Below are 21,727 nucleotides of genomic sequence, written 5' to 3' on the forward strand. Positions count from 1 at the left end.
AAGGTCCAAAGTATAGTAGAGGGCCAGTTGCTGATTAATGAATTTGGACTCTGTAGTCAGCCAGTGGAGATTACCTGGGGGCAAAATCCCGGTTTGGTTTTTCCTAAACGACTCAGATAAATGCCAGATCTATTCTTCACCTTGTGCTGTTTGGACCTGGCCTATTTCTTCTACTATTTTAATAATTAAACCACTGAAGACTCATTTTGCAGACTTAGCATCCTGCTCTGAAGTTAAAATACCACATTAATAGTCCACTCTGTAAACTAGAAACGACCCTGCATAATGAGTTAGGAGACCTTTGTTCCAGGCCCAGCTCTGTCATTAACTAATGCAAAGACCTTGGAAGTCACTTTGTGCCTTTTCTCTACAAAATGAAGATGTTGGACCAGATCCTTGCTTACTCCAGGTGGACCAGCATGAAGCCTGTTAGAGTGCAGAATCTAGGGCCCCTCCGCAGACCTGCTGCATCAGAATCGGTATCTTAACAAGTACAAGTGATGTATTTGCATAAATGTTTGAGAAACAACAAACAAGATAGCTCTACCCCTCATATATTCTGGTTTAATTATGCCCCCCAAATTAGTATTTTTAAAATGCTCCCCCCCCCCCCGGTGATTCTAATATGTAACCAAGGTTGAAAACTACAGGATTGGTTAACTTCTAAGCTCTTTTCCAGATCTGAGAACCCACGTGGCCTATCTTATTTTCTACTTAATTAATACTTCATTCACTATGAAATGGGTCAAGGGATAGATGAGTAACTTAAAAAATCAAATAGATTCCAATATGTATGTATGATTTGTAGAACAGGTGGCACTTTTCCCCCAAATGAAATTTTCTAGGCAAAGAGGGTGTATTAAAATATCCTTATTCTGTAATTTTTTGAAAATGAATAACTCTTGTTTTATGACAAACATTGTGTTTCAGGCCAAGTTTTCGCCGCACAAACTGGTTTGATCCTGTGGGCTCTGAGTATAAACAGGTTATGCAAAGAGTAGGGGTGATTGACCTGTCACCATTTGGCAAGTTTAACATCAAAGGTCAAGACTCCATTAGATTGTTGGACCACCTCTTTGCAAATGTCATTCCCAAGGTAAATAACCTTATAGGGGTACCAGGTCCAGGATTCTGGCCTACTTAATTCTCTACCTCTTGTTTTCAAAAAAACCAATATGTTATGTCAATTCACCTAATGATTTCTGTATGAACACCAGAACCCTTCAACTAACCAAGGGTATTTTAGCTAATTTTCAAATTTAAATTTTTGTTAAATGAATTATCATCTAAGGACCTTATGACTTTGTTTAGTTGTGTAAATGGGAACCCCCAAATTGGATGAAATGTAATTTTTATGACAAGTAATTATAATGGTCATTTAAACTGAAAACTTCAAAATTAATGGGTTAAGGTTTATAGATAGTTCACACAATTGATAGAAATGATAGCATTCAGATGTTTTTCATTTTTGACAACCACATTTTTATTTCCATGTGGTGTTAAAAGGACACATAAGATTTTTATTTCATCCTGAGGTAATTTAAAATTCTTTTGTGTAGGTGGGTTTTACAAATATAAGTCACATGTTAACACCAAAAGGTCAAGTATATGCTGAGTTGACAGTTTCTCACCAGTCTCCTGGGGAGTTTCTATTAATAACTGGTTCTGGATCAGAACTTCATGATCTTAGGTAAGTGTACACCTAGTAAGAAAATTTTACATGGATTGTATATTGACCCAATCTTGCACCGAGGTTTTGTTTGTTTGTTTGTTTACCAGTAATTGAAAGTACAACTTGAATTCTTAAAATCTTATTGTTTTAAATAAACTTCATGTCTCTTAGAGGAAATTATTTGAAGGGCCCCTATGACCATCCCCCTCCCAAAGGTAGTCCATCCATGGGGTTTACTGGTTTTAATAATATTAACTCCCTTTTGTTAGGCATCACCAATATGTCAAAACCATTATTACACGTTATCTCAATAAATTCTTTTAATAGATATATCTGCAAGGTATGTATTATTCCCAATTTCAGGTGAGGAAAGTGAAGTTTGGGTTAAAGTAACCTGCTCAAGCCAGCCTTGTTGATTCTGATGCCCATGTTTGGTCCACTTTAGTGAACTGCCTCCCTAGTTTTTCTTCTTCCTTTTTCACGCTTTGTGCCACAAAGCTGCATCTAAATCATTGACCTGCCAAGTCAATCCTTCACATGAAGCTTTAGTCTACTATTTAGTCTGCTCTAAAGTCTCTAATCTTCAGTATTTCAAAAATACTTGGAATATTGTTGTTTAGTAAACATCTTACTCTGACAGATTCTCACTCTAGTTGTAAAATGATGCAAATTATATCCTCCAATCCAAGGTGCATTGGGAGCCATCTTAGTAGCTTAGCTTTGTGTCAGTCCAGATGATCATTTTCTGATAGACTTGTGTAGCTCCAGGGAGTGCTCAATAAATTATAAATGAGCCCTATCCCTGGGTTCCAATAACTCATCAAGACTCAGAAATTGAAACTAGTCTTTAGAGTTTTAATCTTTTCCTTGTCATTGTCAAAGCAAGTATGTGTCTGGTGGCAGGTGCATTATTAACCTTTAGCAGCACAAGCATGCCTCCTGTGTACAGGTATTAGAGAAAATTTTCCCAAGATTGAATCATCAGTTTAAATGCAATAGGGCTGTCACTATTTCAAAGAATCGTGTGGCAGAGTTTGTTTAAACGGAAGGGTCCTTCCGTACTGTGAAAAATTGCCCACACGTTTAAGTGGGTAGTTTAAAGAGGATCATTTAACATCTCTGGGACTCAGTTTCCTCAACTTTAAAAATTAGGTGATCTATGTGAAATGACATTCTAGGGACTTTCTGGCAATTCTAGACACAGAGCATTTCTTCCGAGAAATAATCTGTTACCAACATGCGTTATTCAAGCAGGATTTAACACGATGTTTATGAATCTCAAATGCAGATGGATTGAAGAAGAGGCTGTCAAAGGTGGATATGATGTTGAAATTAAAAACATAACCGATGAGCTTGGAGTCCTTGGCATCGCAGGGCCACATGCAAGAAAGGTCCTTCAGAAACTGACCTCTGAAGATCTTAGTGATGGTGTTTTCAAGTTTCTTCAGACCAAGTCTTTAAAGGTTTCCAACATTCCTGTCACTGCTATCAGGATATCTTATACTGGTAAGAATTGGAAAACAACCTAGAATAAGGCTCTAAAATTTAAAAGCAGTTACCAGAAATGTGTGCACGCATGCACATACACACAGCGCGCACACACACACACACACACACACACACACATTCACTTTGGTCATTTTAACTTTGGAGAAAGATTTCTCCTGCCTGACTCTTCTGACAATTTTGTTTATTCACTCCTAGTCTGAGAGAGTCCTTCCACAGATTTCCAATTGTTGTTCCAGGCTCATAGCTAGCTGCCTACCATTTGGAAAGGTAGGTAAAAAAGTGGGAAGAAGATGGCTGTTGGAATAGTTGGAAGGGTTGACAGAATATTCAGGCCAGCTGATTCTATTTGGGAACATTCAAAGTGGTCTCCCATTGATAGAGTCTCCCATAGAGAACATCGTGAATGTATCAGGCACCGCTCTTAAAGCATTACTACTGATCATCTTTCTTTCTGACTCTAAGTGCATTAGGGAAGACTTGCTATGCAGCTAACATTGCACATAGTAGATATTTGGAAACAGGGATGAATGAATGCTTCCCATTGGTGCTCTGGGCTCACTTCTAACTCCCTGTAGATTCCCTGTCCCTTCACAGAAGATGTACTAGGTGCCCAGGCATTCACTCAATTACGTGTTGCTAACGTTCTGGTGTTTGTCCTGGAGAAGCACCTCACCATCAGCCCTTGACATGAGGAATGAGGCGAACACACAGTATAAAGGCCATAGCTCTTCCCTGGGCTTCCGCTGTCCCTTTTCACCATCCTTCCTCTGCCCAACCTTGGCAAAATGGTGACCAGAATAAAACATAAGCAGAATAAAAAATAAGCAGACTCTTTGTGTTGGGTGTCATTTTCTTTGTTTTTTGCCCACAGCTCTAATGGTGAATGAAATGACCAAATGGGGAAGAAGGGGGGAGTGGGGGGCATTAGAGACTATGGCTATCCCACAGTGAAGACCATTTGAATAACTGTCATCAGTTGCCTTTATCTTTTTTGTTTGTTTGTTTGTTTTTTTGCGGTACGCGGGCCTCTGACTGTTGCGGCCTCTCCCGTTGCGGAGCATAGGCTCCGGACGCGCAGGCTCAGCGGCCGTGGCTCACGGGCCTAGCTGCTCCGTGGCATGTGGGATCTTCCCCGACCAGGGCACGAACCCATGTCCCCTGCATCGGCAGGCGGACTCTCAACCACTGCGCCACCAGGGAAGCCTAGTTGCCTTTATCTTTAAGCCTTGTGATTTGGGGCCAAGGAGTTGGGGGTTGAGGTGTCTAAACCTTGAACCCCTTTTCTTGATAAACTCTGCCATGCTAATTCCTGACTTAACATTATGAAGCTGAGGTCAAGGGGCAAGAGTAACTCCTGCATCACAGTCTTTCTGTGTCATGAGATGTCCTAGATGCTACCCTCTGTGTGGGGGACAGGATTGGGCACAAAAGCATCTGTGATATGGCAGGCTCCTTTACAGTGGGGTTTGGTTGCAACCTTTTTCTGAACTGGTCTTTTAAAACTCAACAATGTCTATATTGCATAAATGGAATCTCTCCATTTGTTGATGTGTTTTAGCTAATGCACATTAGACTCAATGATCATCATTCTTACTCTGGTGGGCACTTGTGGGTGTATTTCAGGTGAGCTGGGTTGGGAGCTGTACCACAGACGAGAAGATTCTGCGGCACTTTATGACGTTATCATGAATGCAGGCCAGGAAGAGGGAATTGACAATTTTGGAACCTATGCCATGAATGCCTTAAGACTGGAGAAAGCTTTCAGAGCCTGGGGGTCAGAGGTTTGAAATGCTAGCCTCTTTATTAAAATTTTACGTGTACTGTATCTGATTTTTATATAAGGGTTAGTTTTAACTGCATTAACATTGGCTCTGGCTGTAAGAGAAAGTATGTATTATAAGAAAAAAATTTTTTTTTTTGTTTTGCCCATGCCATGCAGCATGCGAGATCTCAGTTCCCCAGACCAGGGATCAAACCCGTGCCCCCTGCAGTGGAAGCGCAGAGCCCTAACCACTGGACCACCTGAGAATTCCCCGAAGTTTTATTTAATTAGGGAAAGAGGTTTTTCTCCTCAATTTCCCAGTTGCAAATTCACTGGAATTATGACATAATGTTTATTCTGCCCTAATTCCTCCTGCTTAGCAGAGAGCCCTGGACATCTGTCTCTGACTGTGTGCAGAGCTGTGGCTATCCCAAGGGAGCCTGCCTACCTCACGGGACTTGAGGACTACCTTTCAAATTCTTCCTTCTCCTCTGTCACATTGCCCATCCTCAGTTCTTTCTTATCCCGCACCTTTTGGGGAAGTAACAGCCAAAGGGGTCTTTCTGAGGGGGGTTGGTGGTTGGTGGTCTGGGATGTGTTGGTCCAGCCCACTCCCACCATTAATAATGGGAACTCAGGGTTTCTATTTGTGTAGTTACACACCATTTTCATAGTCATGATCTCATCTACCTTCTCAACTCTCTCTGAAGGAGGTATTATTGGTGATTCTTGTGCAAGGGGTTGGCAGTTCTACACACAATCCCTGTTCAAAACACAATCACACTAAGAAATAATAAACAACTTGGTCCAGATTACTCTGTTCTCTGTTTTATCTCCAATATGGCAGGCTATTTTTAGACCCCTTAATTTTTTCAGATTTGCTAGTTGTTTCCTTGGAAGACGTTAAGGTTTTAGGCCTGGGAGGTGAGATAAGGGACAGTGGTAAAAGATGTACTTACTTCAGGGTAGGGTCTCTTGGGTTCAGATGTATCCTCCACCACATACTAACTGTGTGACCTTAACCCTCTAGAGTCTGTTTACTTCTCTATAAGATAGGGCCAGTCTTTCTCCTCCAGAGTTATTGTTGAGATTAGATAGTCTACAAAGTGCCTAGGATATAACAATAAATTTGAGGGCAGAGTGGATTTGAAAGTGCAGGCAGGGTCCCTTGGACAGCTAGACCAGGGGCAGAAGCAAGTGGACTTTGAGGTGGAGAGGGCAGCCTCCTGGAGCCCCTGAAAGAACAAGGGCCCTGGGGCAAGTCACTGTTTTGCAGGAGAGGTGCTGTGTTATAAGGATTCTCAACCTACAAGCCGGGTGTGGGTGGGGTTCTTAGCGGAGGCTGCTGCAGGGAGAAAAGTAGAGGACGGCTCTGCCTCCACACTCCACAAGGGATGAAGCAGCTGAAGCAGCCTTTGCGGTCAGGCGTTTCTGCGCCTCCCTGCCTTTTCCCTCGGACCCCTCCTCTGAAATGGTTTTCTCCATCCCCCGTCCCTCCGATTTCCCAGCAGTGCCAGCACGCCCTCTAGTGTTAATACATCAACCAAGCATCTGGGCTTTGTTTTCATTTTTTTCCTGGAATTCTGAAACTTGGAGCAGGTAAAAATTTTAGAGGTGCTCAAATGGATTAGGAAATAGGAGGCCGAAATTTTATGTTATGTAAAACAAGTTTATATTACTCATGCAGTTCATACGAGGGCTGTGTTGTCTTTTTTTTTTAAGTTTGGCAACTTTTTAGGAGGTTTAGACCAGTTCTCCTGGAGCAAAAGAGACCAACGACAACAAAATAAACAAGCAAACAAAAATCAGGTCTAGTCCCAAATAGTGGCTTTAGTTCCCCTTGAACTATATTGTAATAACTCAACCAATTTGAGAAGATTGAGATTCAATCTCTATTTTTTTCTTTTTCCCTCTCCTGAACTCTGTAGAAGCCATTTTCCTATCACCTGCTTTTTCCTCTACTTATCCCAATTTCTGGATGATTGTAAGATAAGTAAATTACTTAATACCTTTTCAAAACCTATTTATGTAAAATTATTAGATAAAAGCTTCTGAAAGTCTTGTTTCTGGAAAGACATCATTGTTGTGGTATCCCTCAGATGTTTATTATACAAAGAAAGCCTTGGAAACAAACTGTGAATTTTAGTTTCTAATTTGCTATTGAAATAACAGTATTTGCTGAAAGGCTACATTTGAATTTTAGATTTAAAAAAATTACTTTGAGGCCAGTCCACAATTTTCCTTTTTCAGAATCTATATTCTGAAAAAAATGTTCTGAAAAAAAGTGTTCTCTCCCCTAAAAAGTATATATGAAAGTGATGTTATTAAAACAATTTGCACTCATGTAAGATTTAAAATGTGTGTTTTCCCTTTTAGATGAACTGTGATACAAATCCCCTGGAAGCGGGACTGGGATATTTTGTAAAGCTAAATAAGGTATGTTTACATTCCAAAGTTTTACTTGAAGTAAATCTTAAAATTGTGCTGTTTCATGACAGAGCCATGCTTTAAAATTTAGCCAAGTGTGATTATAGGACAAATGAGTTGAACATATATAGTAAGCATTGCTCAAATGCTTCATATTAAAATTTGTCAAAATTTGATATTAGTTCGAACAATTGCAACGTGCTTGTAGATGTAAGGTAGCAGAATCCAGCAACTTTAAAGACTAGCTCTAAATTCTAAGATTAAAAATCAGTAAGGATAAGATGTCAGCAGACACTCTTGTAAATCTCGGTGACTTGTGAAGTCACAATTAGCTAATGAGACATAGACATACTGCATTAATTGACTCTCCCTGGGTGCTCACAGCACGAAGCAGCCTCGCCCCAGCAGATCTATCCATCTGCTTATTGAGAGCATCTTTGTATGTAACTGCAACATCTGCGTATAAGCAAACCGACACATTTCAAATATGTTCAGCATAAAACAGGTATTACTGAGAAGCCAATACAGGCCCAAAGAGTCATAACTGATATTAACATTCCAAAGGGAACCCCTGCATCAGTGGTTCTCAGGCAGATAGCCTGAGCCTCACCTGGGAGCTTGTTACAAATGCAAATCCTTAGGTCCCCGCACAGACCTACTAAATCAGAATCCCTGGGGGTCGGGCTAAGAGCTCTGTGTTTAACAAGCTTCAGGGGATTCCGATGCACCTAAAGTTTGAGAAACACCACCCTACATAATTATTGTGGAAAAGCATATTATGAGGCCAATTTATTACAGCCTAGCTCATCTCTACAAATCCCACAAACATAAATGAGGTTATTCCATTGTTATGGTCTGAATGTTTGTGTCCCTCCAAAATTCATACGCTGAAGCCCTAAGCCCCATGTGATGCTATTTGGAGGCGGGGCCTTTGGGAGGAAATTAGTTCAGATGAGATCATGAGGTGGGACCTCCATGTTGGGATCAATGTTCTTATGAGAAGAAGAAGAGAGATCAGAGGTTGCTCTCTCTCTACCATCTGAGGACATAGTGAGAAGGCGCTGTCTGCCAGCCAGGAAGAGGAGGCTCATGGGGGAACCAAATTGGCCGGCACCTTGATCTTGGACTCACCAGCCTCCAGAACTGTAAGAAGTAAACTCCTGTTGTTTCAGCTACTCCCTCTGTGCTATTTTGTTATAGCAGCCTGAGCTGATTCAGACACCTATTAAGCGGTGTCTCAGTTACTATAAGAGAACTCAATGGAGGTACAGTTAGCAGTAATATTGAAGGATAAGGATGGCAGCTGCTTTCGCTCAGGGTATTTGTTAGAATTCCAAAATTCCTGTTCTGGCCTGCCTTGGGTGCTAATCAGCTAAAGTAAAGGCTGTTTCCCCATTCTATGGAAATATGTGAACACATGAATATGAATCAGGCTAAGGAAACTTTTTTAATGCCCCTGAATCAGTTCCCAAATTCTAAGCTAAGATATTAACATAAACATGTATATTTATAGCATTAGATTTTAGGAAAAAAGAACCTCCTAAAGGGTTTTAAAGGGAATATCTTTCTGTGCATTTTCCCCATGACTTTTATTTTTATGATGTACCATCTGCCTCCAGACCAGAGAAAGCAGGTGCTTGATGTTTGGGCAGAGCCTAGCAGCAGATTGCTCCTTCTGATAACAGAAATCTTGGTTTAGCTTTGTAAAATAAGGGTGAAAATGACCTGACTCCTGAAAGCACTAAAGTTCTGTTGTTGGTCACCAGTAGGTAAATAGATAGCTGACGTTTTTGCTTCAGTGTTTGGGTATTATTGTTTGGGGATAAGGCACAAACAATCTCTTCATGTTGAAAATGGATTTTTAAAACTCTCTTTATGATTATAAGCAGGTGTAGTGTGGATTGCATATTTATTAGTTCCTTTAAATTATTTCAATAACCAAAGCTCAGCTCAAAACTAATTTAATAGATAATGATTTTGATTTATGGTATATTTTTATGATTTCTGTATTGTTGGTTCTCATTTTGGTGTCATAAAGTTAATTTCTAATGCTTTCATTGGGTGAAGGTCCATGTAGCACAAGGACCTGGACCTAATCAAGCCAGTCTTTTTTAATTACCATGACTCAGGTCGTTAGTGGGCGTCAAGCTAACTGTAGCAATGCTTGCTAATTTCCAAGACAGGTGAATAGGTTGGATCAACTTCGTTTCAAGCCTATTTGGTGGTCTCACAACAATTTTATCTTAGTTTTGTAGCAGTCTCTAATGTAAAACAGGTTCCTGGAAAACTTATTTATATTATAAACTGAACTGTGTCACTTGGTAATTTAAGTCCTGTGCCTCAAAACAAAAATGTTACCCAACCTGGCTTCATACAACATTTTAAAGAATAATATAATGCAAGTCCATATTGCTTTGGAAAATTGATGTTATATGAAAACTGAAGCAGCAAATACAGGGGAATATTTGTATTTAATACCAATCAGAACAAAACAAAACCCTAAATCCTGACATTTTACAATAGTTTAAAATCAATTCTTTTCTTATCCTTCAAAGTAAATATGTAGACTTCACTGCTCGGCCCTTAAGTGTTTCCACAGTGATTGTGTAAGCCATAATATGAAGAGAAATATAGAGATGCAGGCTGTGTCAGAGTTAGGAGGACCACTGGAGATCACTCAGCACCACCTCTTCATTCGAGGATGAGGAAACTGAAGCACAGAGAAGTGACCTAGGTGCTGTCCTGTGTGTTGGCCCAGGTTAAACTCTGACCTCCCTGCAGTGCTCTCTCACCCACCACTTTTCCCAGCCAGGTCCTTTCCCATAATGGGCTTATCGGCCTTGAAAAACTGCCCCCAAATTTTCTGGCAACACGTATCATAGAATCTGCATGGCTACATTTTATCGATGAATACCTCCCACAGTTATGATTTTGTTATAAGTAATTTTGTGTTTTGTGGTAGGATCAGAATAGCTGCTTTGGCCATTTTAAGAAGGAAAGTGGGTGGGTGAGGAGATGGACCATCTGACCTCATTAGGCTGAACTGTTCTTATCAAAACTGGTACAAAAGTAGGGAAAAGAAAACTGGAGTATTGGGGACATCTCAGATCGTAAAGATGGCATTTGCCTTCCTTGACTCTTAGAGTTGTCTGAGCCTTGGTCTCCCTATGGTGTGGGCTTATGTGAAGCAAATACAGACGTGTGTATACATTCATTCATCTAGTCAACATTAATTAAGTACCATTTATTAAACACCTCGCTAGACCACAGGTCTAAAAGTTAAAGATACAGCTCCTGACGGCTCTCAGATCTCATGAAGCTTGGAACAAATGGAACTTTGGGAACTAAAAGCTGTAGGATGCATTCTTAACCTTAATTCTGAAAATACTGTTCCTCATGAGGAGGGTTGTGTAGTAGTGCGTATCAGTACTGTCTTGTAAAGAGTGAGCATAGGGTCCTGACAGGAAGCGTTAAGCACAACTGTGAAACAGGTAAAAATAACTGAATATTTCCTGTTAAGTCTTCTCAACTAAAACCCCTTTACCTGAAACAAGTCATATCATTGTGCTTAATAGTATTATAATTTGTTCCAGAGGAAGTTACTTTTGGGGGAAAAAATTAGTGGCTTTTTTTTTTTTTAGCTGGAAATGAAAGAAATGCATTAATTAAAAGCAAAAGGAAAATCAGCTGCCTTAGGTTGCAGTCATAAGTATTCTTGGAATTTTCCCCTTGGAATTACTGAATCTATCCATTTCCAGATAACCCCAGCCAAGAGCCACAGAGAATCAAATACTAAGGGTAATGTGTTAAGAGCAGAAGCATTTTTTTTTTTTTATAAGATCCCCCCACCCTTTTTCTCTCTCCCTCTCTTTTCCTGTCTTGAGTTTCTAACCAGCAGAAACAGAATAAAACGTGATATATATTAACCACAACTTAGAAGACAGTATTGATTCTAGAAATTACAGGGTCTCTCTTTAAGGAAAGATGATTTAAAGCATAACCATTCAGTAGGCAAAGCAAAACAAAAGGATGGTAAAGAGGCAAAACCCTCACCACCAGGGCGACTGCATCCAAGTATTCAATAAATATTAGTAAAACATCGAAGTGGAAATAAATCATTGTTCACAGACAACCAGTTAGAAAGGAATTTCTAGTACGTGATGGTGGTGAAAGTACCCAGCTCTGGGGAAATTTTAGGTAAATGGTAATAAGATTTGAGGAGGCAAAACATTTTCAGCGACTCTCAGTCCTGGCTGCATGCCACAGTCATCTGAAGTAGGATTCCTTTATTCATGCAATCCTTTAAAAAATCCCAAGGCTCAGGCTGCATCCCAGATCAATTAAAAAAGAAGAGCTGGGGTAGAGACTCAGGCAGCAGTATTTTTTTTTAATTCCCCAGGTGATTCCAAAAAAGATTGAGAATGATTGTTTTTAGGCCAGTGATTTTCAACTGGCTGAACATTACCATCTTGAAGAACTTAAAAGAAAAATTACCTGATGCCTTACCCCCAGTAGTTCTCAAAGTGTGGTTCACAGACCAGCAGCATCAATGTGACTTCAGGATTTATTAGAAATGCAAGTTATCGGGCACCATGCCAACCCCCAAAATCAAACTCTGGGGATGGGGCTGTCAATCTGTTTTAACAGGCCCTCCACGTGATTCTGATGAACGCTGACGTTTGAGAACACTGACCTGCCCAAACCAATTGGATCAACCCTGGGGGTAGGGTCTGGTTTCTTGTTTTTATTATGCAATGAAGATTGAGAACCACTGTCTTAGTTATTTTAACCTCATACCTGCTTATGGTCCTATGCATACAGGAAAGCAGAAACACAGCCTGGTCAGACAATTGGCTACCAGTTAATATATTCTGTCCCAAATCTTTTTCTTTTTTTGAATGAATTTTTTAAAAATATCACCAAATTTTAGCTCTGTGACCTTGGCAAAGCTATTTTACTTCATTTTCCATCTGGGATTCCTAGTCTGTAAAATGAGGGCTCCCTTCCGTGTCTAAAATTCTATGAAATACCACCTTGCACAGTGGTCGAAGACACTTGCTATGTTATCTATATGAGCCACACGATTGTATTATTTTAATTAAGCCATCCTTAGTCTCTTACCCATTTCTGTTGCTGAATGATAAAGGGAGAAGAAAAGAAAAGGAAGTAAAATGTAGTCTGAGATCTAGTTTATCATTCTTGAAACATCTGTCAGAGCACATTAAACTAACAACCATTGAATCACTATCCTCATATATATCCAATTTCTGTTATGAAACAATACTCTATTCCCAGCCTGAAAGCTTAAGTGTGCTATTTAGCTGACTTGCTTTCTCATTTGGAAGTCTGTGGAAACCCTGGGCTAGGAATGAATTGAAGTAATTCTTTAGATTGCTTTTATTTTATTGTTGTTATTTTAACAGCTTAACATGCAATAAATTGACATTTAAAGTATACCAGCTGGACACTCAGATCTGTAGAACAAATAAATTAACGTGTACCCTATCGCTAGCATTGCATATATCTGCATGAATAGAATACCAAATACAAAACGTAGAACAAGTCCAAAGTCAAGAAATAAAAATTAAAAAAAAATTTCATATCATTCTAGAGATAAGGAAGATCAAAGAATGTCATCTGCATGATAAAATGATGATCCTACTAAGCATCAAAGAACAGACAAGCTGATATCAGGAAATTTAAGAGAAATATTACTAATAACTAAAATTACAGTTGCATTTGCAGCTCTATAAACAGATGGCACGTATAGGAAAGATGAAAAATATAACATGTAAACTCAGTGCACAAATGGGGCAAAGGGAATAAAATTTAAAAATGGAACTTGGAGGGGATATATGTATACATATAGCTGTCTAATAGTGACTTTCAAAGAGCAGAAGTTTTTAATTTTTGAATTTTTAAAGTTCTTCTCAATTTGTTCTTTTGTGGACCATGCTCTTCATGTTGTATCTAAAAAATCTTTGCCTAACCCAAAGTCACAAAGATTTTCTGCTGTTTTCTCCTAGATGTTTTATCATTTTTTTAGAGCTGTGGTTTATTTTTAGTTAATTTTTCTATCTGGTAAAAGATATGGATTGAAGTTTATTTTTTAGCATATAGGTGTCCATTTGTTTACAGCACCATTTGTTGAAAAAGGCTATATGTTCAAATGGCATTGCCTTTGTACCTTTGTCAAAAAACAGTTGTCCATATATGTTTAGGTCTGTTTCCGGACTCTACTGTGTTCTATTGACCTATTTATCTTTCTTGATAATGATACCATACTGTCTTGATTACTGTAGCTTAAATGAGGTTGTGATAGTCGCGCAACTTTGCTGTTCTTTTACAATGTTGTTTTAGTTATTGTACGTCCTTTGAATTTCCGTGAATCAAAAAGCTTGCTGGGATTTTGACTGGAATTGCATTGTATCTATAGGTCAGTTCAAGTCTTCTAACTCATGAATGAGGTATATCTCTCTGTTTATTTAGGTAATCTTTAATTCCAAAGATGTTTTGTAGTTTATAGTTCTTGCATATCTCTTTACAGATCTATCCTTAAGTATTTTGTATTTTGATACTACTGTAAATGGCATTTTAAACTTCAAGTTTCAGTTGTTTACTGCTAGTGTATAGAAAGCAATGCATTTTGTATATTGATCTCACATTCTGTAACTTTGTTAAACCCACTTGGTAATTCTAGTACTTTTTTGTGTAGTTCTCTTTTTCTTTCTTTCTTTTTTTGTAGATTTCATTGGATTTTCTACATGGACAATTGCATTGTATGAAAATAAAGCTTTTCTTTGTCTCTTTTCTAATCAGTTCTTTTTCTTGCCTTATTGTACTGGCTAGATCCTCTACTGGTTGAAACTGCAACAAAGTTAAATAGAAGTGGTAAGAGCAAACACGCTTATCTTGTTTCCTGATTTTAGATGGAAAACATTCATCATCATCATCAGTCTTTCATCATTAAGTATGATGTTTGCTGTAGGTTTTTCATAGATGCTCTTTATCAGGCTGAGGACATTCCTTTCTGTTCTTAGTGCTAAAAGTTTGGGTTTTTTGTTTTTTGAATTAGGAATATTAGATTTTGGCAAGTGCTTTTTCTGCGTCCATTGAGATAATCATATGGTTTTTCTTTTTTACTTTGTTATATGATGAATTACATTTATTCTCAAATGTTAACCCAACTTTAATTTTGGCATAAAACCCACTTAGTAATGATGTATTACGTTTTTCTATGTTATTGGATTTTATTTGATAATTTTTAAAAGAAATTTTGTAGCTACATCCTCCTTATAGGATAGGTTACAGCTTGCAATTATTTTGTTCATTTTTCTTGATCTTTTGACATAAACTTCTTGAGTAGAGGTTCTGGCAATACAAAATACATCTTGTTTACCATTTTATCCCCAACACTTATCAGGGCTGGCACATAGCAGATGCAGATAATGCCAGAGAAGTACTGGGACCTCATCAGGAAGGGTCTCATCTGCCAGGCTAGGAAATTTGGAGTGTATCCTGGAGACACTGAGAAGCCTTTGAAGGATTTTGAGTAAGGAGTGACATTCTGGTGATGGAAAACAGATCAAAAGGGAATTACCCTGGTGACTGGACGATCACTTTACCCAATTATTGAAGAAATCTAGTAGAGAGATGTTGAGGGCTTCAGCTAAGGCATTGGCCATAGGATAGAGAAGAAAGAGGTATGAGTGATAATAAAAAGGTAGGCTGGAGACCACATGAAGGACTATTTGTGAAGGGAGTGGAAAGTAGGATCTAGGATATTGTTAATGAACTAGGAAACACAGGCAGGATGTGATTCAGAGGTTGGAAGGACTTGCGAGGTTGGAGGCTATGGAACAGTCAAATGGAGGGTCTCAGTGGCAGCTGAGCACGTTGGTGTGGAGACCTCTGCTCTGAAAGTATGGATTTGGATCATTGTTGTATAGGTGGCAGTTAAAGCCAGGGGAGTGCTGGGACCCCTCTTCTATAGCACCCTGTACTTATCTCTACCATGATATTTTTACACCTCATAATACTGGCTGCCTCCTTAGCTAGACTCTGAGCTCCTTGGGGACAGAGGCCAAGAATCCTCAGGGCTGGTTCTGTGTCCAGTAGTTCGTACGGGTTTAGTAAGTATTTGAAGGGTCTGAACCATGGCTCTGCCACTCACCTATTCTAAAACTAAAGTTGCTTAACCTAAAGGCACTTCAGTTTTATCAACTGTAAAATGAAGAAAATATCCACCTTATAAGTTTGTTATAAATATTAGATGAGCTAAAGAACATTTGATACCTCAATAAATGTTAGGTCCCTTCCATCTTATTGAATGGAATCTAAAACAAATCTTTTATGGAAAACCAACTATAGATAAAACCCTTTCAGTTTTTTGAAGACTCCAGCTTCATTTCTTTGTGTTTCTCTTATTTCCTTTAAGAAATAAATAATAATTATTTACTTTGCATTTAGGCTTGAGTGCTCTCCTTAAAACACCAAATGGGCAATTGTTCTTCACTGTAGTCTAGAGAGATGAAAGCTATTATGAAAATTCTATGTTCTAATTGTTGCTAATGCAGTTAAGCATAAAAGTACATCTGAATCCCTTTGCTGTACACCTGAAACTAACACAACATTGTTAATCAACTATGCTTCAATTAAAAAAAAAAAAGTACATCTGACAAAGCCACAAGTCCGTTCCACTGTTTTCCTAAAGTACATCTGACAAAGCCACAAGTCAGTTCCACTGTTTTCCTGTGAATCATAAGACTCAAAGACTGAAAAGTAAATATTTTCTTAATATTGAATCTAGTAAAAGTCATAAAACACATAACGGGGGCTATTTTCATTTTGAAACATCTAGTTTGGTTTGGATGCAATTAACGAATTATAGGCCTGGCTTGGGAATCATATTTTAAATATTTTCTCCAGGTTTCAATGTATCCACACCTTTCTTTGGGTTAACAGAGTCCCTTTTCTAGTTATATTAAAGACTTTTTTGAGAAGGAATACTTAATTGATTAGTGGTTTTGGTTAGAAAAATGCCAAATAAATTGTTTTAAATTGCTAAGAGCAGAGAATAAAAACTGTGAATGTGAGAGTATTCATTTCCAGTCAGTAATAGACTGGACTTGCTACACTCATAATTTAATATTTTGCTAATAAAGAGATAGAGAAATTGTGGTTATTATAAACTTACATGGAATGTTACCAAGTTCTGCATAGAGGAGAAGGAAGCAAGAATTGGGAAGCCTGGATTTGAGGTTTGGTAATAACTCACTTTGTCACTTTGGGCAAGAACGTTAACTCTGGGCCTTAATTTTCTCATATGAAAAATGACCTTGGACTAAGTTTTCTGCCTGCTTAAAAACTTCTATGAGTCTAACTGTGTGACTATGAAATGAATGATGGTATAATTTGTCTTGATGGGGTGGTGGGCCGGTCAGATCCATTCCCCCAAATGAACGAATCCAGTATATGGCTTCATCAGTTTAACTGTGAGACAAACACAGATGCATCTGGTATTTGACAAACGACCAGAGAAAGTTATGGTTCACATGGACCGCAGGTTAGTCAGGGCCACATGCTTTACAAAGGGAGTCCCGTGAGGACTGTTTTTAATGAATGATTCCTGGCTTCATTTTAAATAAGGAACTTTTCAGGAATGTGTTGAGGGACAGCGGCAGAAATCTATCACCCAGATTTTCATCTCTGCTCTGCCACTGACAGTGGTTGGTGACCACCGGGTCTCTCTGCAGCTCTCTTCAGGTCTGCAAACACGGGAGCATGATTCCACAACCAGTGCTGTGCCTGGTTTCTAAGGGGGGCTTTCTTAGGACCCAGGATGTTACACTGATTCTCTTATGCCTTTGGAAACTTTTGACATTTAGATTAAAAGGATTTTGGCCAAAAATTCAATCAAACTGATGACTGCTTTGAATTTTCTGATGGATTTTGACTCTAAATATGGAACAGAAGAGGTCCCAAACTAGGTTTTTATCATTTCTCTCCTGGTCTGTAAGAGCCCACCACCCAGAGTTCATATCAGAACCTTCCTTCCACTGCTGCTGTCGAATTCGCCTTAGCTACACATCTGAAAGCTCTCCATTGCTCTGAGAATCCCAACCCAAAGTATACTGGTTTAATTTATTTCATTTCCATGTGCTTTTCGATAATATGTGTGCTTTTAATAAAGCTAGTAAGAGATGAGGAGTTACATTTCACTTAAAATCTACTTAATGTTTTCATCTATGTGGATGTTATATTTAGGATGCATCACAGGTGGCTGCTTTAATGGCTCTTACTGCTTCTTAAAAATTAATAGATTAGAAATATAAGCCAAAATTATTTTAAGGTATAATCTCAGTGCCCCAGAAGTGTTTCTCAAAGACATTAACAGCTATTTATGTAGTTAATTTGGTAGTGACTCATTAAGAAATACATTTCTGTTCTCAGGTCATCCTGAAGGCACCAATTTTAATCTCAGCACTTAACCTTCAGACACATTTTCCTCTCTCATTTATAAATAATAACTGTATAATAAAGTCTGCAATCTTGGGAGGAAAGCCAAGCAAAATGAGAATGAAATGCTATCACCCCACTTTTAAATCTTCCCAAGTCAGGCCCAAGGTTAGCCTGGGAAGGGAGAACTGTCTCAAGGGGCAGGTGTCACCACTTATCTGTGTTTTAAGTATGTGTTCCTTACTTTTAATTAGGTTTTTGTTGTTGTTGTTTGAGTATTGTTTTCATTCATGTCTAAGGACGATATTGCTGACAAGATCACTTCCTAATTCAGGGATATACAGATATAGAGGTTAAATTTCATTAATATTAACCTTCAGGGTGTTTTCAAATCCTTTCACATAGTACAAAAATATTATTGTGTAGTGAATGTCATTCAAGATAGGTTAGGCTACCTAGAAATAATTTTTTAATTAATTAATTTTTTATTGAAGCATAGTTAATTTACAGTGTTGTATTAGTTTCAGGTGTACAGCAAAGTGATTCAGTTATACATATATATGTATTCTTTTTCAGATTCTTTTCTCACATAGGTTATTACAGAATACTAAGTAGAGTTCCCTGTGCTATACAGTAGGTCCTTGTTGTTTATCTATTTTATATATAGTAGCGTGTATATGTTACTCCGAAATTCCTAATTTATCCCTCCCTCCCCCCTTCCCCTTTGGTAACCATAAATTCATTTTCTATGTCTGTGAGTCTGTTTCTGTCTTGTAAATAAGTTCATTTGTATCATTTTTTTTAGATTCTACATATAAGTGATATCATATATTTGTGTTTCAAAATAATTTAAAAGAAACATTCTTTAGAGTATTTACATCAGCTGTTCCTGCCAGTGATAGACTCCAGGCACAGCCATTTAAAAAATGCGTATGGATAAAATCTAAAGGTGCTGACTTACATAACCGAGCCTCAGGAAAGACCCTTAACTTTGCTGGGCCTTCTCTTCATAAGCTGGGGATAAACTGATCTGTCTTATAGGAATCTTAATGAGGATTGTAAAGCCCTCAGCAGAGCGTCTGGCACATAGCAAGTGCCTAATAAATTGTAAATATTATTAATATTACTTATTTACTACTTTAATTTTTGAATTAAATTAGTAACTTAATTAAATTAATAATGAATTAAATTATTTTTTAAAATATTTACTATAACTTTTCTCTTTTAAAGGAAGTTTTCTGGGGTGCCCATGTTTCCTATTTCTTATGATTAACTGGTACCTTATGTTCCTGCTTAGACTTTGGTAAAATTATGAATTTGGCAGAGTTAGACTCCCCTTGTAGCACTTCTTATTCCCCCCACCCCCATGGCATCCACCCCAGCAGTTCTCGTCCAGCGCCCCCCAGAGTCCCCATTTCTGAAAGCTTTGGATGCGGCAGCTTTCACCACCGTCCCTCTGAAGGTGTGGCAGATGTTGGCTTAAGAGGCTCAGTGAAGGCAGCTCAAAATAGATGAAAAGAATGGGGCTGGGACTTCTGAGGTCTTGGTTGAGTGTCTGGCTAAATTAACTCACTTCTTTTCGACCCCAAATCCACCATCTGTGGATTGTTAGGAAGATTGACTTAAAAGCGCAAGGACTTTTGGAGAAGGGTATGCAGACAGTAGTTATCATGAAGCCTCCTCTTTCAAACTCAGTTCAAGCTGCTTCCTCCATATAACTGTTGCTGACAGAATGCTGCTCCAGCCCCCCTCTCACCCTAGACAGAACGGATCATACGCCTTCTTGAGCTCCCACTGTACGTGCCCCTATCATAGCAACTGTTTGTTTGCATTTCTGCCTTAGACATGCATTAGACAGTTTTTGTTTTAAGTTTCCAAAATGTTGTGATTTTCACACTCTCATAAAACACACAGAAGCAACAGTGAATCATGTTTCAAATTGGTATAGCTGATTTGTATACTATCGCTGTCATATTCTACCATGTTTCCAGTAATCTCAAATCATTCTTTTTTCCTCTGATATGTTAAAACATTGAGGAGATAAAATAATTTCAGTGCTGGGCATATTGAGATGTGGAAGGAAGGGGTCACATCTCCTCAGGGACCTCTCAGAGGCTACAAGACCCTGTTGTATTTAGCTCTGAATATCCTGTATCTAGTATCTGATACATAGCAGGGGCATACCAACAGCTGAGTAAATAATTGAAAGAATATTCTTTAATAGGGACTCAGGAGGACCCCAAACCTTCAAGATCTAAATGAATATCAGCAAAGATTCAGATTTCATAATAGGAGCTGAGGAAGCTATTCAGGATCTCCCAGCACTCCACAAGACACACTATATAGTGCTTGGCCACTCCAGGATTGTGTGCTTTTCCACACAATAAAGTGTTTTGTTTTTGTTTTTTCATTGCAATCATTGGCTTCCTATATAGATAAGAACACTAAAAAGCATACCTGTCATCATGTATCCATGATAGCAAGTCTTCTTTTAAAAATCTACCAAGAGGGGCTTCCCTGGTGGCGCAGTGGTTGAGAGTCCACCTGCCGATGCAGGGGACACGGGTTTGTGCCCCCGTCCGGGAAGATCCCACATGCCGCGGAGCCATAGCCGCTGAGCCTGCGCATCCGGAGCCTGTGCTCCGCAACGGGAGAGGCCACAACAGTGAGAGGCCCATGTACCGAAAAAAAAGAAAAAAAAATATACCAAGATAGCAACATAATTTTGTTGTAGCATTCTTTCTGTATTTAGATAAACATATTTTAACTGTAATGAACTTTGGTTTGTTATGACTTGTGTTATCATGAATTTATCCTACATAAGAACTCAAATGAATCAAGCTCTTCCTGTGTTTGTTGTTTTGTTTTCCCCAAAAGGGAAAAAAAAGGTTGAAAAGCACAGCATTACAGAATAAGCTCTTTGATCAAAATGTCTGTGTTTGACTAATTTTGTAACCCAGGGCCCAGCATGATGCCTCCCACACAGTAGGGGCTCAATAAATTTCTTGAATGAATTAACGGTGCAACCCAGTAGGTTAATGCATCCCGGGGACCATTATTCTGAAGAAGGAAAAAATGTAGGCATTTTGGAGTTGCTTTGGCATCACATTTCAAAAAAGTGAATTTCCTTCTTAGGGAAGGCTTACTTTAGGTAGAAACTGAGTCGCGCCATGCTCACTGCCCACCGTTCCCACTGTCCAGAGCCAGTAGATACAAGGGTCCCTTTCATAACCCACCATCTCAATATCATGCCTTACATTTTTCTGCCTAGGTAGTTCTGGTAAAATTGTTATCACAAGTTATTAACCTTAAGTCTAACCTCTTCTGAAAGAATAGGTGTCATTCAGGGACTAAGAAATATTTGTCTAGACGTTTGATCCAATCTGTATTTTTATTTAATGTGTAATTGGCAAGAAAATAGCAAAGACAAATTTAAATGCTTGCATCTCTAACCTTGTCACAGTGTCTGAGTATTCATTCATCATCATTATCTTGGATTCCTGCAGCCAGCAGACTTCATAGGAAAGCAAGCACTGAAACAGATTAAAGCCAAGGGGCTGAAACGGAGACTGGTCTGCCTCACCTTGGCAACGGACGATGTTGATCCGGAGGGAAATGAAAGCATCTGGTGTGGTGGCAAGGTGAGTGCTGAGGACCCATAGCGAGGGGCCACTGCAGTGTTTCTGCAGCAGAAACTCCTTGTCTCTGTTTCCGTTTACAGTTTTTTGCTAGTTATTTATCTATTGGTGAGATGACACTCTTTTGAATTCTGAAGTGACATTCAAGAAACAGAAATTACTTAACTGAAAGGAAAATGAAATGCTGCTCATTTTGGAAAACATGATATTCTATATGGTTTAATGAAAGAAAATAAACTGCAGGACTTGAAATACATGGGA

The 21,727-nt window shown here is 38.7% G+C and overlaps 1 protein-coding gene across 2 annotated transcripts in view; it reads left to right on the forward strand.

Moving 5' to 3' along the window:
- Positions 1-21,727, forward strand: part of DMGDH (dimethylglycine dehydrogenase) — a 66,184-nt gene that overhangs the window by 31,770 nt on the left and 12,687 nt on the right. For both annotated transcript variants that reach the window (XM_033430084.2, XM_004270839.4), the window contains exons 10-15: positions 931-1,096; positions 1,560-1,690; positions 2,961-3,178; positions 4,805-4,962; positions 7,320-7,379; positions 21,335-21,469. In XM_033430084.2, the coding sequence (XP_033285975.1) occupies positions 931-1,096; positions 1,560-1,690; positions 2,961-3,178; positions 4,805-4,962; positions 7,320-7,379; positions 21,335-21,469 (868 nt within the window). The remainder of the gene's footprint in view (positions 1-930; positions 1,097-1,559; positions 1,691-2,960; positions 3,179-4,804; positions 4,963-7,319; positions 7,380-21,334; positions 21,470-21,727) is intronic.

This window comes from Orcinus orca, chromosome 3 (genome assembly GCF_937001465.1).
Source record: "Orcinus orca chromosome 3, mOrcOrc1.1, whole genome shotgun sequence".
NCBI classification, from domain to species: Eukaryota; Metazoa; Chordata; class Mammalia; order Artiodactyla; family Delphinidae; genus Orcinus; species Orcinus orca.